The 17,077-nt window shown below is 38.2% G+C and overlaps 1 protein-coding gene across 1 annotated transcript in view; it reads right to left on the reverse strand.

Annotated features, from left to right (window-relative positions):
* SEC22A (SEC22 homolog A, vesicle trafficking protein) overlaps window positions 1-10,950 on the reverse strand; it is a 61,874-nt gene extending 50,924 nt beyond the window's left edge. Inside the window, exons 1-2 of the mRNA XM_044252200.1 lie at window positions 10,904-10,950; window positions 3,212-3,412 (exon numbers count right to left, since the gene is read on the reverse strand). Of these exons, the coding sequence (XP_044108135.1) occupies window positions 3,212-3,393 (182 nt within the window). The 5' untranslated portion in view covers window positions 3,394-3,412; window positions 10,904-10,950. The remainder of the gene's footprint in view (window positions 1-3,211; window positions 3,413-10,903) is intronic.
* Between the last annotated feature and the right edge of the window lie 6,127 nt (window positions 10,951-17,077).

Genomic DNA, 17,077 nt, shown 5'->3' on the forward strand with positions numbered 1-17,077 from the left:
ACAATCAACAAGTCCTCTAATCAATGATAGTAAACAAATAAAGTCCAGGTTCTTGTCAGGAACTAGAACTGAAACTTCTCTTGTTCAAACCTTTTTAAAAACTTTGTTACAAAAATAACATGCATAGAGGCTTTTCTATGTGTGGTTCCGAAGGCCATGTAATCTATTTATTCCTTTAGACATTTCTAAATTGTATTCTTAGATCAGGCTAGATCAAACCACTGCTGATTCATCACACTCCTAAACTTGTCTCATAAAATTGCTTTTTTGTATCATGTCATTTGCTTACACTAGAGAATATTATAAGAAAAATCATAAAAAGCTCATTGTTATGGCTGTTGGAAGAATGCTACCCAAACGCTGTCCCTCTTTAAGTATATCAGGTCTCAAGAACATGAAGAGCAAAGTTTGTATCCAATGGACACTGAGTCCTGGTAAATGATCCATTATCTTCCTTTGTTTTGGCCATGAAGATGCTCAGAGCAATACTGCCAAGTCCTTTTCCAACAAATGAATGTGGACTATGTAGTCTGCATATCCAGAAGGAAATATTACTTCAGTTTATTATTCTATCTCTATCTCTACTTTCATTTGATTCTCTTTCCTGTGCTCTTTTTTTTTTAATTGCCTCACATCCTTTGTGGAATAAGATGGGGTATAAAGAAATAATACATAATCTAGAATTAAAACCAATTAAACAGAATTGGAAGGGTGTTAAAATCTTACTACATGATACTCTTAAGAAAATAAGAGGAAGAAAAATATTTGCAAAAAAATTTGTTCTTTCAAGTCCAGAATATCCGTCAGAATTAATTTATGTTTAAACAATCTTCTGTAATGTTGACATAAAGGTCTACAGTACCATACAATAGCAACTGATACTCAGAATAATGACCAAGGGTTCTAAAAGTGCCTATTAAATGGAATATTAAAATCTACAAGTTTTTCTCCATAAAACAGAAATAGGTTAGACATTATTTTAGATATATTTTAACCATCATACCCCTACATTTCCCAGTTAAATCCTTTAAAAGCCCAGTTTAAGATAAAAGCTCATTACCTTACCATTACCTAGCTGATCTAAGTAATTATGACATTTCTCTAAGGTTCTATTTGGGCCTCTCAGAAACTCAGTGGGCATTTCTACTCTCACAGTTTCAACTTCTATGTGAATGATTCCAAAATCTCTAACCCAGCTCAACTGGGCTGCCTAGTCACAAGCGCAAGTAAAATACTCAAAATAGTGCTTAGTTATCTATCTCATCTTCCTCACTCCCATAAGCAACCCTTCCCAAAAAGCTCATTCTGTCCAATTCCAAGGCTTCAGTCATCTCCGGTATTCCATCTCTTCATCTCTGGCATTCCATCTTACCAGGCTTACCCACTCCTTCTTTTGAAGTGTCTTTGTGACCGGCATTTTCTTTTGCATCTTATTAGGTCAGGCCCTAATTATAAGTTAATCTCTCTCAGACTTTCCATTCCATCTTACATTTCACTGCCTCAGCATTGTTTTTAGCAAGTCACTTCTCTCAAACCTGCAGTAACAGCTTCTTATAACCTATTACATCATAGTGACATCCCTAAGTCTGAACTTGCCGAGAAACCCAGGATCAGGCCCCACACTATTTATCTCACATTTCCATAACTATCCCTAAATCACCATTCACTATACCAGGCCAAACAGGTGAATACACCCCCAAGGCCAAGTCATTCTTTAATAATTCTGCCTCTCCTCTCTACAATTGGAATGCTCTCTTCTCTGTCTTAGCCAAATCTTATGAATTCTTCAGGACATGGCTCATGTGTCATCCCAATAACAAAGCCCTTCTCCTAATTATATCCCTTCTGAATCTTGTCCTCATCTGATATCCTTCTGTATGCAAAATCTATGTCAAACTGCTCAAAAGTTAATTGTCCTGTTTTATGCATATGCTCTCCAAGGCGGGGGTCCTTATCTTTTCCCATAGTTTCAATTATAAACTATAAGGCTGACCCCCAAATCTATATCTCAGTATTGGTCCTTTTCCACTAGTCTCCGGACTTTACACATCCAGCTGCCCACCTGACTGTGCCTCCTAAATGTCTAATGGGCATCTCGGACTTAACATGTTCAAACAGAACTCTTGATTTTTATCAATGAAACACACATCTCCAACCTTACTCATTTCAACCCCATTAGCCAAGTAATTATGGACATTCTCTAGGCCAAAAATCTAGAGGTAACTCGATTATTCTCTTTCCCTCACATGCCACTACTATCCGTTAAGAAGATTTGTTGGTGTTATTCCCCAAATCCAAACACCTTTCATCATTCTCACTTTCATTCAAGTTCTCAGCATCACCTCTACCTGAACTTCTTTAAGAGTCTACTAAATGATCTCTCTGCTTCTACTCTTTTTCCCATAGGGCCCATTCTTCACACAGCAGCCAGGATGATCTGCTCAAAGCCAAAATCACACTATGTAACTCCCCAGCTTAAAACTCTCCAATGGTTTCCTATACATTAGACTCAATCCAAACTCTGTATCACAGCCTAGAAGGCTCTACATAACCTGTCCCATCCTTAGCTTTCTGACCTCCCCTTCTGCCACTCTATTAATCATCCAAAATGCTCCAGCATCTCTGGTTTTCTTTCCATCCCTTGATCAGTATCAAAGGTCTTCTGCACTAGCTGTTACTCTGCCTTGCTCTTCATCCATAGCATCCTTCACCTTACTACCTTTCCCCCCATCTTTTAGGGTCTCTGCTCAAATATCACCCTTTCAGAGAGACCCTGAACTATTATAAAGTCACTCTATCCCATCACCCAGTGTTACTTTATATAAAATAAATAGAGATGTGCTAGCCTCTCTCACTATATGTAAACTTAAATTCTTTGAGGGTAGGTATCATGCACAATTTTTATATTTCCCAAGACAGTTTGCCTGGGTATGTAAGAACACCAATAACTACCTAGTGACCAACTTAAAAGATAAAATACCTGCGATCTCCAAAACTATAAAAATTTCTAAAGCAGATATAGACACAGAGAAACTGCAAAAAGGGCAATGATAGGACGACTACTGTTTAGTTTAAGTTCAGAACCACATGATTCTTGACTTGAACACTTTTCTAAACTAAGCAATCACTACGTTTTACAGCAACCACTTAAATTTCATGCAACTAGCAACCACTACGCAAATGATTCTAATGGAGCAAAATGAAGTCTTACTTAATGTTATAATGTCCAGTTTTCAGTGTACATCTATCAGGAAGCTGAGCAAGTTTCTTCGAGAGCATTTTAAAATACTTTCTGCACTCCTGCACACCTGTGCCTTGTTCATAGTCAGTAGAAGCAGAAAGTGGCAGCCCATCTCTGACACGTATGACTGATGCAGATAAAATCATGGACATTTCAACCAGCAGAGGAGACCTAAAACAAAACAAATAATTGGGTTAGATAAAAAAAATGAAAGCCCAACCTGATAAATGGTGCAAAAATGTTCAACTCATAATAACCAAAGATTCACTAATTAAAACAATAACATACTACACTTTGCTTAACAAACTGGCCTTTAAAAAATAATAACTGTTGGGGCACCTGGGTGGCTCAGTCGGTTGAGTTACCTGCTCTTGATTTCAACTTAGGTCATGATCTTAGGGTCCTGATATCCAGCCCGACGTCAGCCTCTGCATTCAGGGTGGGGTTTGCTTGTCCCTTTCCTTCCCCTGCTGCCTCTCCTCCAGTGTGCCCACACCCCTCTCCCTCTAAAGTAAATAAATATTTTTTTAAAAAACTTTTAAAAATAATACTTGCTTTTTTTCTGGCATTTTTGTAGGTATTTGCAGAAGTAAATATTGGAATAAACACCATTCTCAAAATAATTTGGCAATATTCAACAGAGTTTAAAAATATTGATGCCCTTCAACCACGATAGCAATATAAATATATAACCCTACCCTAAGGGAAGTAATCAGATTCAGACAAAATGTTAAACAGAAAGGCATTCTTTCACAGAAATATCCAAAAACGATCTAGACATCCAACAACAGGAGAATGGTTAAATAAATTATAGTACACTATGATGGAATATAATGAAGAACAGTTATGTTTATGAAAAAGTTCAATAATGTAGTAAAATGCTTACATATAAATCAGAAAAAAAGCAGGATAAAAACAGATCTCAGAGTCCTGGGATCGAGTCCCGCGTCGGGCTCTCTGCTCAGCGGGGAGCCTGCTTCCCCCTCTCTCTCTGCCTGCCTCTCTGCCTACTTGTGATTTCTCTCTGTCAAATAAATAAATAAAATCTTTAAAAAAAAAAACAAAACTGCAAATGTTTACTGTAAAGCCAAAGAGAAGAAGGGGGAGATAAATGGAGAAATAGATATCAGAAGGAAATATGCCAAAATTATAATAATGCTTATCTCCAGAAAATAGTATTAGGGGTGATTATTATTTTTTAATTTCCTAAATTTTCATAATATCCCACAGTGGGCATATATTACTTTTGTAAACAGAAAAAAAGTTTTATTGGGGTTCCCATGCCGCTCTGTTATTTGGGGCTCCAACTCTGATTTTCGCTCAGGTCATGATCTCAGGGTCTTGAAATTGAGCCCCGTGTCAGGCTTCCCACTGAGCAGGGAGGAGGTGCTTGGGATTCTCTCTCTACCCCTCTCCCCACTGATGCACACACTCTAAAATAAATAAATACATCTTCAAAAAACAAAAAAATTTACTTTTAATAAGTCTTTATTTATTTGACAGAGACCACAAGTAGGCAGAGAAGCAGGCAGAGAGAGAGGAGGAAGCGGGCTCCCTGCTGAGCAGAGAGCCCAATGTGGAGCTCGATCCCAGGACCCTGAGATCATGACCTGAGCCTAAGGCAGAGGCTTTAACCCACTGAGCCACCCAGGTGCCCCTACTTTTAATAAGTCTTAAAGCTAAAGGAATACTGGTTTTAGTACTGTTCCCAATTTCCTTACCAGAAAATAAACCATAATGCTTCTTTTATTATATTCTGATCAAGCTTCACAAAAATAGATAAAAGGACTTCATAGGCTAGGTGGTCTGAAAGAAATCAGGTAATCAGAAACTTCCCTAAAAACTATACAATGTTGCTCAAATTTTAGCTTGTATAAAAACCATTGGAAGTTTGGTTAGATATGCAGATTTCTGAACCTCCCCCTCCCCCAAACTCTGATCCACTGACTATGAGGTAGAGCTTGAGATGCTTCCATTTTTAACAAATTCCCAGTAATTCCTATGCATAGTGTCTACGGACACTTTGAAAAAACACTAACTTAAAACATGTTCACGGTCTGAAATTAAGTGATAACTCTTTCTTGCCAGGTCTTAGAGAAGAATGTCACTAAATACTGCCTCACTAGCAGTAGGGAAAATGGTGAAAATTGAAAATTTTCAAAACAATTTCATAGGCTTTTTTCAAGATATTGTATCTCAAAGACTAAATCTTCACCTATCCTGTTCAGATAGCTCAATAGTATCACATTCCAAATGTGAAAAACTGAGTTTATTATATATCAAAAAATGCCAAAGAAAAACAACTGGTACCAACTTTGGAAATCAGTACTATAGTTTGTTGTTTTCATTGCCCTGTAAAGTTGCAATCTGACTGTCTACTCATGATGGTAACTGACATGAAAAATTAACCCAAACAACAAAGTTAATGCATTAAATATACTCTCCCTTTTCCTTTTTTGATGAGGAAATTAAAGGAATAGTTAGGTATTAACAGGTCATTACTATTTTTCTCCTCCGTTCATTTAAAAAAGGAAAAAAAAAAAACCCCAACAGGAATTAAATTATTCTTTACCATAATGGGACCTTCTAAAGAAAACCAACATGACATATTCAAATCACTTTTTTTTTTTTTTCTATTCAATCAGTTTTTCTCTTCCAAAAGGAATAGCAAGAGAAAGCTGGGAATCTTCAAGGGACAATATCCAAACAACAAACCCCTTTTAAAAACTATTACTATGCTTTATTTAATTATTAAACCATAATTATGAGATTTAGCCTAAGTATAAGAAAGTACGAACATGTCATTGAACCCTTAGGCATTCATTATTTAAATATAAAATTTTTTTCTTCCTGAAGTTTACTGCAACACAATGACTACTCTGGGAATTACCATGAGGGCAGAGTTGTGACCTATAGTTTCCAAGCACCCACATTCTTAGAATTTAGAAGTAGGCTGCATTCTTTCATGCCTGATCTTTCTAGGGTAGCAACAGAAATATTGGGAATAATCTTTATTACAGAGTGCCAATTTTCATGTAATCTTCAGTTACTCTTTTTTTATGAATTAAAAACTGAAAAATATGATTCATATTTCCTATAACATATACGGAGAAACAAATCCCAAACTGTAAGTTCCATTCATTTAACAAACATCTACTGAGTAGGTACTATATGCCAGGGACTATGGGAGACATCAGGATTACACAGTTCCTACCCTCAAGAACCATCAATCCAGAATTAAAGAAATTCAGATGAAAAGAGCAAACACAAGTTGTGTCACCCACCAATTAACTGGAAAACTATAGTTAGACAAACTCGCATTTCAGATATTCCTAATACATTTAGGCTTGTAACCAAAAGCACAACAAAGCACTGACAGTCCCTGTCAAGATTCTTAAAAAGTTGTTGGAAAATTGCCTCTGTCAGTAGATAAAACTCCTCGGAGAAAAAGTTACATTTCCTCCTCCCAGAGTCATTGGACCTAATATCCAAACCAGTGAGCTAGCAAACAAAACTGTCATGACTGCCCAGTGAACACTGCCAGGCTTGACTAAGTTGTAGATGGACTTGAGTCACTTTAGGATAAGCAATCTCTCCTCTACCAACTACTACCACCTTTCTTTTCTGTTTCTACCTTGGATTCTTAATGCAGTTTCTTTTTTTTTTTTTAAAGATTTTATTTATTTGACAGAGAGAGATCACAAGTAGGCAGAGAGACAGGCAGAGAGGAGGAAGCAGGCTCCCTGCTGAGCAGAGAGCCCGATGCGGGGCTCGATCCCAAGACCCTGAGATCATGACCTGAGCCCAAGGCAGCGGCTTAACCCACTGAGCCACCCAGGTGCCCCCTTAATGCAGTTTCTTAAACACACACACTCTCTCTCTCTTTCTCTCACTCCAATATCATCTGGACTATGCCAGTATAAAAAGGCATCTGTCCCCATAAAGGCCAAGCTAGGGTTAGAATACCCTTAGAGTCTAGGCACGGTGGTGGTTGGGAAAACCAAGAAAGACCTGATGGGAACTGAGGAAATCAAGAGGTTAACATTTGCATGGAAAGATTCAGGAGCAACAGTAGTTTTATCAGGGCCACAGATACATTTTTAGGCCATGATCCATTTTCCCTCACCTTTAACACTGAAAAAAAAAAAATTATGTCTTTTGACTGCAGAAACTCACAGGGAATCTGAGTACTGACCTGTATATTCTTTCCTCAATAGCAACTGCTAAAGGAAAAAGCCTAATTAAAATCTGGGTAAGTCTGGGAAAACATTTATGTAGAGACTGAGGAAAATAAACTCCCACTATGCCAATGGTTTAGCAACTATTTAGTCCCAGGAAAACGGGATGCTGACCTCTGCTTCATAACCTTGTCAGGTACTGATTGTGGGCCCCAGGAAGGCACTTTCTCAAAAAGTAATTAATAAAACCCAACACTTAAGTACACTTTATATCTACTTTCCAGCAAGATGTTTTCATAAAAGATAAAAACACTTCATATCGGGTTAACCACTCATATCTTATTTTAGTTGTTTCCCAAACTTAAATCATCCAAGTACCATTTTCAGAATTCTTTTTTTTTTTAAGATTTTATTTTAAACAAGCAAGGGGAGAGAGAGAGAGAATCTCAAGCAGACTCCATGCTGAGCATAGAGAGTGATGCAGGACTCAATCTCTTGACCCTGAGATCATAACCTGAGCCCAAATCAAGAGTCAGCTGATTAACCCAATTCAGCCACCCAGATGCCCCCATTTTCAGCAGTCTTACCATATCTACATCTCACCTGTACTATTATTTACCTAATATAGGTCTTTCAATTGACTTTTTTTTTTGCCCTATCCTTAGCAATAATATCTGTAAAATCAGTTTTTTTTAAGATTTTTATTTATTTATTCATTTGAGAGAAAGCACGTGAGCAAGAGAGAGAATAAGCAGAGGGAGTGGCAGAGGGAGAAGGAGAAGGCGGTTCCCCCTGAGCAGGGAGCCTACACAGGGCTTAATCCCAGGACCCTGAGATCATGACCTGGGCAGAAGGCAGACGCTTAACTGACTGAGCCACCCAGGCGCCCCATGTGAAATCAGTTTTGAGATGCTAGAAGTTTTTCTCCTAATTAGAGATTTTTTATGTTGTTGTTTCATCCAAATGTATGTGTGAAAATTCTTTGAAAATTATTTTTTAAAACGTTCACCTACATATCACTCAAATTATCTTGCATGGGAAACACTACAGTGGTGCACACTTGATTGAAAATGCTAGCTGAGATCTCTAGGAATTGGAAATGGAGGTTACTGGGGGAGAAGGCTACATTAATTGTGATTATAGGGTAGGAGCAAGATTGAGAGAAAAAGGAAGGACTTTGAGAAAGACACTTGAGAAACAGTTTGAAGAGGAAAAGGGGAAGGGTACCAAAGAAAATCAGAATTTATTTAGCAGCTTTGCCTATGCCCCCCCACCTTACCAATAGCCTTCAATACTCCTATTACAAATTGCTTGTACTACACAGTATGTTTAAGACCTCAGGCTCCGGAGTAATTATACACACAACTAGGAACAGGGCCCCCAACACATGCACAAATGTGTCAATCCCCAACAGTTATGTAGCATCTCACAGTTTACAAACAGTGAGATAGGTATTAACTCCATTTTAATGATGAGGAAATTGAAGGTCCTTTCCTCAATGTCATACTGCAAATACACAGCAGAACCAGTGCTTAGTCCTAAGTTTCTTGTACCACATCACCACTGTGCTAAAACCAACAATGGGTAAGAACCCAGTAATAGAGAAACTATCTATCTACTAATTTTGAAATAATAAAAGACCACCTTACATTTTAAGAGACAGTATAATAGTTAACAGGATGGACTCTGGAACAAATGCCTGTGTTCAAAAACTGGCTAACTGTAAACTTGAGCACCTGTAAATTGTGGTCACTAACAGTATGTATCTCATAGGATTGTTTTAACAATACTAATAGTGGTGCCCCTGGGTGGCTCAGTGGGTTAAAGCCTCTGCCTTCAGTTCAGGTCATGATCTCAGGGCCCTGGGATGGAGTCCCACATAAGGCTCTCCGCTCAGCGGGGAGCCTGCTTCCACCTCTCTCTCTGCCTGCCTCTCTGCCTACATGTGATCTCGCTCTCTGGAAAATAAATAAGTAAAATCTTTAAAAATAAATAAATAAGTAAATAAAAATAGTGATAGTGTCTACCTGATAGGGATACATAAAAATCCTGAAACATCACCTTGAAGACCAAAAATACAATACTGTTTTTTATTAATATTATTATCATTAATTGGCTGCCCTCTATTTTCTAGGCACTTTATACACTACTTCATTTAAGCCTTCTGATAACCAGTGAGAGAGGTATTATCAGTTCTATTTTATCCTTGAGGACATTCAAGCTCAGAAAAGCAATTTATTCAATTTCTAAGTTCGTAAGTGACAGATTTAAATACAGGCCTAATTCTAACCACCCAATAAGACACTGCCTTACAACATTTCCAAGCTTCCTACTCAAGTATACAGAAAGTCACATGCACCCCTTTGATAAGACCTGTGCTTCTTTTAAACATAAATATAAAATATAGATTTTTAAAAATCAGTTCATACACACACACACACACACACACACAAAATCACTAAACTGATATCATGATTCTCAACATAGGAAATGCCCAAATGTCCCACTAATTTACCGCATAGACACATGTCAAATTCAAATACTGAACTACCTTCAATAATGGAAAGTATAGGTACTATTTCAAGTACTGCCTAACTCCTTATAATGTCACCATGTGAGCAAGTTCAGAGTTTATAAAAATGACTGCTCCACCTGTTAGCTGGGATCACAACGTCTCGCCCCTCTGACACTCTAGCCCTGGACTTTGCCTTGGCTGTACACGCATAGAGAGACTGGTTCTCAAGCTCTCCAACAGCCCCAGCGGATGATCCAGGAAACTAAGGCGGAGAAAAGTCCAAAGCTGCTTTCGCTGGCAGAGAGATTCAAGTACGCTGGAGCTCGGCCTCCAATTCCGGAGCCCTCTTCCACCTGTCGAGCCAATTGCTCAGGTCTCCTTTAAGCCATATCGCTCCCAAAGTGTCATTAACAGGACCTTAAAAGGTTTCTGATGGCGAACGCGGCCAAATTTCTGGGTTCAATGCCCATTAAATCCCCACAAAACGCAAAGTAAGGCACTAGTTCAAATCCCACCCTGCCTTTAAAAAAAACAATAAATGCCACGTCAAGCTCTCTGGGCCACCTAAATAGCCGAGGTGGATTACCGTGTTTCTAACAACTGGGCTCCAGGGAATGCCCCCCGCTGCTGGCAGCCCACAGAGACTGCCCCTTCCCCGGACCCCTCTGCTTGGGCTGCCCCATACCCAAGACAGGTCAACCACGGGGCAACCGCCGCTCGCGCGCACTCACAGTACTCCTCAAGTCGAAGGGGACCAAGCCCCCGCAATCCCATCTCCCCAGAGCTCGGCGGCTCCAACCACCCGGCTCCCGCCCCGAGGGCACGCGCTGGGTTCCTGCCCAGGGGGAGGTCTGCAGTCGCGAGGGTAAGGGCCGTGACGGCTGGCAGGGAGTGCGATGGGAACGCCTGCTAGGGGTTCGAACGACCCTAAGAGGGGAAGAATAAGAACTGCGAGAGGTCAGGTCGTACCTGTCGAGCCGGGACCCGCCGCTCCGAGTGACGCGACCCGCAGTGCATTGTGGGGCCAGGGAGTGGCCTTTCTGCGGGGCAGCCCCGCGTCCAACGTGGCTGGCGCAAGACAGGATTAAGCTCCGCCCCCGTCCCTCGGCTCTCCCGGACCAATCAAGTTCTGTGGGAAGGACACGCTGACCCGCCCCCTCCTGGGGCCCGATGTAGTCCCGCCCCCATCCAAGAAAGACTGGCAGCTTTTCACGCACCTGCGCCGATATGTTACCAAGTCCTCTGGTGACAGTGACTGATAATGTTGTCTCTCACAAATAAAGCTAATCTCTCTGCCTGTCGCCTCTATCCAGAGGCACTTTGTCTCTCACGCGGCCCTACAGCAAACACTTATCCGAGCAGCAGGGGGAAATGCCCCCTCTGAGTGAGCAAGAAAAGGACTTGCCCCATCTATCACCGCAAAAGAGGAAGCACCTAACCTTGGCAGAGAAATGCCAGATGCAGACCCTGCGGCCCTTTCCAACCTTTGCAGGGGTCGTACATTGTTAAATAAGCACTCAATGACGGTTTACCACGTGCAAAGCACGGTGTTAGGCATTGGGTTACAGGAACGAACTTAAAACTGGACGAAATCTAAAGGGCAATAGAAGCAAGAGACGGTAAAGCATAAATCATTATATAATTATCAATTGTCGTCAGTACTATGAAGGAAAATTAGTAGGTATGATGATGGATTAATTCTGGACTATCAGGGAAGATGTCTTTGAAGAAGTGCCTTTTAAATTCCAAGCATGTGAAAGAGCCTTAAAAAATGTTTCGAGCCAAGAGAACATTAAGTATTAGATCATTGGGGGCATGAAAGAACTTGGAGGGTTCTAGGAACTTAAAGGAAGTCAGTGTGGTTGAAATGTAAGGAGCAAGCCTGGGCAGAGATGACATAGAGGCCAGATCATGCAGGATCTTACTGGCCACATAATAGATTTCAGACTATATTTTGGAATGCATCCTAAGGTTAATGGACAGCTAATAGAGAATGTTAAATAGAATCTGATTTACATATTTAAAAGCTCACTCTGGCTATTTGTGGGAAGTAGTTTGGAAGAGGGCAGGAAGGGTTGCTGAAAAGCCAGGTTGGAGGCAGTTACATTAGTCAAGGGCAGAGATGATGGTGGCTTGAACTGGGATAATGGTAGTAGAGACAGTGAGAGTTGGATAATTTCAGGACATGCATAAATGAGAGATGGAATCCAAGAGGCTTAATAATGTATTGGTTTTCTGGGAAGAGTTAAGAAAAGAGGAGCATTAAGAATGACTCCTTAAGTAAGTAGGTGGATTAAGAAGTCATTTACTGATTCAGGGAACATAAAAAGAGGAGCAAATGGTTTTGGATATGAGTTTGAGATGCTTACAAACAAAAGTGCCAAACAGTTTTGGACGTGTAAGTCTGGAGAGCAGAAGAAATGTCTGGACTAATTATATAAATTTGGTGGTAATTGAAGTGCATTAACCCAGAAGTTCCATTCCTAGGCATATATGCAACAGAAATGTATTCATGTATTCACCAAAAGACATATATAAGAATGTTAATAGGAGGAATAAATTTTAGAATATTCACATAGTGGAATAGCATACAGGAAAGAGAATGAACAATTTACTGGTACACACAAACACAGATGAATTTCACAGTTGTCAAACTGAGTGAACTAAGCCAGACACAGAAATTGTATATTATATTATTTTACTTTTATAATATTGAAAAATAGACAAAAATAATGCATGGTAATAGAAGTTGGGATATTGGCTATCCTTAAGCGGTAATAATGTTTAAAAAGGGCCACTAGGGGGCTCCTGGAGTTCTAATACTGTTGTTCTTGATCTGTGTGTTGATTACACCAATATATTCAATTAATGAAAATTCATCAAGCTGTACACTTAAAATTTATGAAATTTTCCAGTACACATTTTATTGTTCAATAGAAAGTTTACATTTTTAAAATGTTATGCATGATCCAGCCATGAACACGTTACTGGTACCAGCCTAAACTTCCTATAACAAACAGCAGAAAACTAGACCAAATCTATGAAATAAGGGTTTTCAGACATTGGACAATAGGTACACTGGGAAAAAGTGTACCTATTGGGTTCAAGTGTAACCTGAACCCAAAGTATCCCCAGATTTCGTTCTGGATGTATTCACCAAAGCACAGGATAGGAAAAAACTAAACAGGTTATATTACTCCTGCTAAATGAGGAGAGAGAAATTAGAATTAGGAGACATTGAGACAAATTAAATTTGCAGGGCAGAATACCAGAGAAAGAGCTCCAGAAATATGCATAAGGGTCTCCATGAAACTTTGGTGTAAGTTTAAGGATAAACTTCTTAAACTAGTTAAATTACAGCTACTGCGGGAAATGTAAGCCAAACAATAAAGTTCGGAAACATTCAAATCCTGACCAATTGGAATGAAGACACCTTATAAACACCTGGGACGTTTGGTAGGGAGACCTCAAAAGGGCCACACTTTAAAAACAAGGCTAACCCAAGAGTTTTAAAAATAAAACTAACCCAAGAGTAAAGCCTATTCTATCCACTGAGAAAAGCTTATTTGTAAGTAATTAACTGCTTGATTGAATGAAACTTAACAATCTTTAAATAAAGATGATATCCAGGCACCAAACTAGGAATACCCACGATGTCTATTATCCAATTAAAAAAAAAGTTACTGTGTATGTGAAGAAGTAGGAAAATGTGAACCATGAACAGGAGAGAAATCAGTCAGTAGAAGCAGACCCAGAAATGGCGAAGATGATGAAATTAACAGATAGGAACTTTATTTTTTAAAATATTTATTTATTTTACAGAGAGAGACAAGAGAACATGGCAGGAAGGAGCAGAGAGAGAAGGAGAGAGAGAACCTCAAGGTGATTCCACAGAGAACAGAGCCCCACATGAAGCTTCATGCAGGGCTCAACATGGGGCTCAACCCATGACCTGGAGATTGCAACCTGAGCAAAAGTCAAGATTCAGACATTCAGTCAACTGAGGCACCAGGGACCCCAGAAGATAGTAACTTTAAAGCAGTTATAATAAATTTAAAGAAAAACATAAATGTAATTAAAGAAATTATAAAAAGAAACTATAAAAAGAATCAGATAAAACTTCTAAAGTAGTGAAATAAAATATCCCAAATGAAAATTTCATTGGATGGCTTTAAATGCACCTTAGACATTGCACAAGAAAAGATCTGTGAATGAAGAAACCGTACCAAAAAATGAACTATGGGAAACCCGGGTGGTTCCATTGTTAAGCATCTAACTTCAGTTCAGGTCATGAACTCAGGGTCCTGGAATTAAACTCTGCTTAGGGTTACCCACTGAGTAGGGAGTCTGCTTGCCCCTCTGCCTCTGCTCTTCCCCCTGCTCCTGTGCACGCTCTCTCTCAAATAAATAAATAAAATCTTGAAAAAGAAGAAAAAGAAGAACAAACTACACAAAAGTGCAGGAAGAAGTAAAGTTAAAAATTAAATGAACAGAGCCTTGGTAATCGGTCTGACAATATCCAGCACATGTATGTAACCAAAAGATCCAGGAAGACAGGAGAGGAGATTTTTTAAAATATATGAAGAAATAATAGCCAAAAGATTTCTAAGTTTAATAAAAAGTATAAACAGATAGGTCAAAGAAAGAAAACCAACCCCCAAAAAAGATAAATACGAAGAAATCCTTACTGAGGCTTACCCCACTCAAACTGCTAAAAATATTAGAAGTGGTCAGAGAAAAAGCCACATAGTATTCAGTGAACAAAGATACGTATTACTACTGACTTAATATCAGAAAGAATGTAAGCCAGAATATGATAGAATACAATCTTTAAAGTCCTAAAAGAAAAAGCTCTGGAACTTTATACCCAGCAAAAATTCTTCCAAAGAATAAAGGTGAAATAAAAGCATTTTCAGACAAACAAAAGATGAGAGAATTTGTTACTAGCATATCTGTATTATAATAAATGCTAAGGAAAGTTCTTCAGATTAAACAAAAATGATTCTAGATGGAAATATGAATTCACACAAAAGAAACAAAAACTGTCAGAAAAGGCAAATATGTAAGACTTTTTTTACAATTTTCTCTAAAATATAAATAACCATTTACATCAAAAACAGTAACAATGTTTTATGAGGTTTAAAGAAAATGAAGAAGTAAAATATACATTAACAATATAAGGAAAGGGTGATAAACTTATAACTAGAGGTAACTGCTATAAGATTCATATACCAAGCTTGAAGTGGTATAATTTGAAGATAGAATGTGATAAGTTAAAGATATGTATGGTAAGACAAATGACTAAAAGTGAAAAAAAGGCATTTAAACTCTAAATAACCAATAGAAGAATTAAAATCAGAACACTATAAAATACTCAATCCACAAAGAAAAAAGGAACAAAGAACAGAGAGACAAATTAAAACCAAATATCCTGCATGACAGATGTACACAAAACATATTATTGATAATTACATTAAATGCAAATTGTCTAAATTCTGCTTTAAAAGATAAATTGTCTTACTGGATTTGAAAAATTACTCAAGACCCAACTATAGGCTATCTATAAGAAGTTCACTTTAAATAAATAACATTGGTAAGCTAAAAGTGAAAAGATGAAAAAAGAAAAACCCAATCACTAACCCCAAAAAAGGGGAAGTAGTTGTGTTAATATCAGACAAAGTGAACTTCAGAACAGGGAATATTATCAAGGCTAAAGAAGGATATTATATAAAGACAAAAAAAAACTATTTCATCAAAACAGGCATATATTCTTCTTCTTCTTCTTCTTTTTTATTATTTTTATTTATTTATTTATTTATTTGACAGAGAGAAAGATCACAAGTAGGCAGAGAGTCAGGCAGAGAGAGAAGGAGAAACAGGCTCTCTGCTGAGCAGAGAGCCCAATGCAGGGCTCCATCTGAGGACCCTGAGATCATGACCTGAGCCCAGGGCAAAGGCTTAACCCACTGAGCCACTCAGGTGTCCCTGAAACAGGCATATATTCTAACAGAAATATATTTAATAACAGAGTTTCCAACTACACAAAGCAAAAATAGGTAGAACTGAAAGGAGAAATAGACAAATCCACTATTATAGTTGGAGATTTCAACACTTTTCTCAGGAAATGATAGAACAAGTAGACAAAAAGTCAGTAAGGTAATCGAAGACATGAACTAGCAACCATCTTGACACAACTGACATTTATAGACCATTCCACCAAACAGCAGCAGAATACACATTCTTTCCTAGTGTACATGCAATATTCATCAAGACAGACCATATGTTGGCCCATAAAAATAGTTTTTAAAAAACTATTATGTAAAACAAAAGAAACCAGACATGAAAAAGTACTTTCTGTATTTTTCCATTTAAATGAAGTTCTAAACAAATCCAACAAATCTGTAATGAAAAGAAAATCATAAAATGGTTGCCTCTAGTGGTTAAGTTGACTAGAAAAGGGCATGAGGGAATTTCTGGAATTGGTGGTAATGTTCTGTATCTTGATAAGGGTTTGGGTTGCACAGGTGTGTGCATTTTTCAGAACTCATTAAATGGTACACTTGAGATTTTTGCATTTCATTGTATGTAAATTTTACCTCAAAAGTGACAAATAGCATATAAATATTGAAGTCTAATTAGCAATTCTGAAACTACTTTCTGTATTTTCTAGGCTTAAGCAAATGAGTAACTACATAGATGATAATGGAAGCCAGTTTCTCCTGACAGGGAAGGTAGTTAAAAATAAAAGGAGTTATCTAAAAATAAGGGAGTTACTTTTAAAAAAGGGAGTTACTTGAAAATAAGGAAGTTACCTAAAAATAATGAACATAACGCCATTTCCACTGAAAGAAACCAGACATCTTGGTGGGGGGAGTTGACCTCTAGTCTGGGACACTGAAAGAATAGTATGAGCCTAGACCATCTTGTGTCAGAAAGCAAATAAGTACCAAAGAGTGACAGGACATAGGAGCCAGCTTGGAGGAATTCCCATGGATTCAATCTGGGACAATATGAACATCAAATCAAACAATGATTGCAATGTTTTATAACCCATTGACTGGAATAAAAGTAATGACTAAAACAAATAATCCATAGTCCATACACATAAATTTAAATAATAAGTAAATAAATTAAAAAATAAGG

Source organism: Neovison vison, chromosome 6 (assembly GCF_020171115.1).
Source record: "Neovison vison isolate M4711 chromosome 6, ASM_NN_V1, whole genome shotgun sequence".
NCBI lineage: Eukaryota > Metazoa > Chordata > Mammalia > Carnivora > Mustelidae > Neogale > Neogale vison.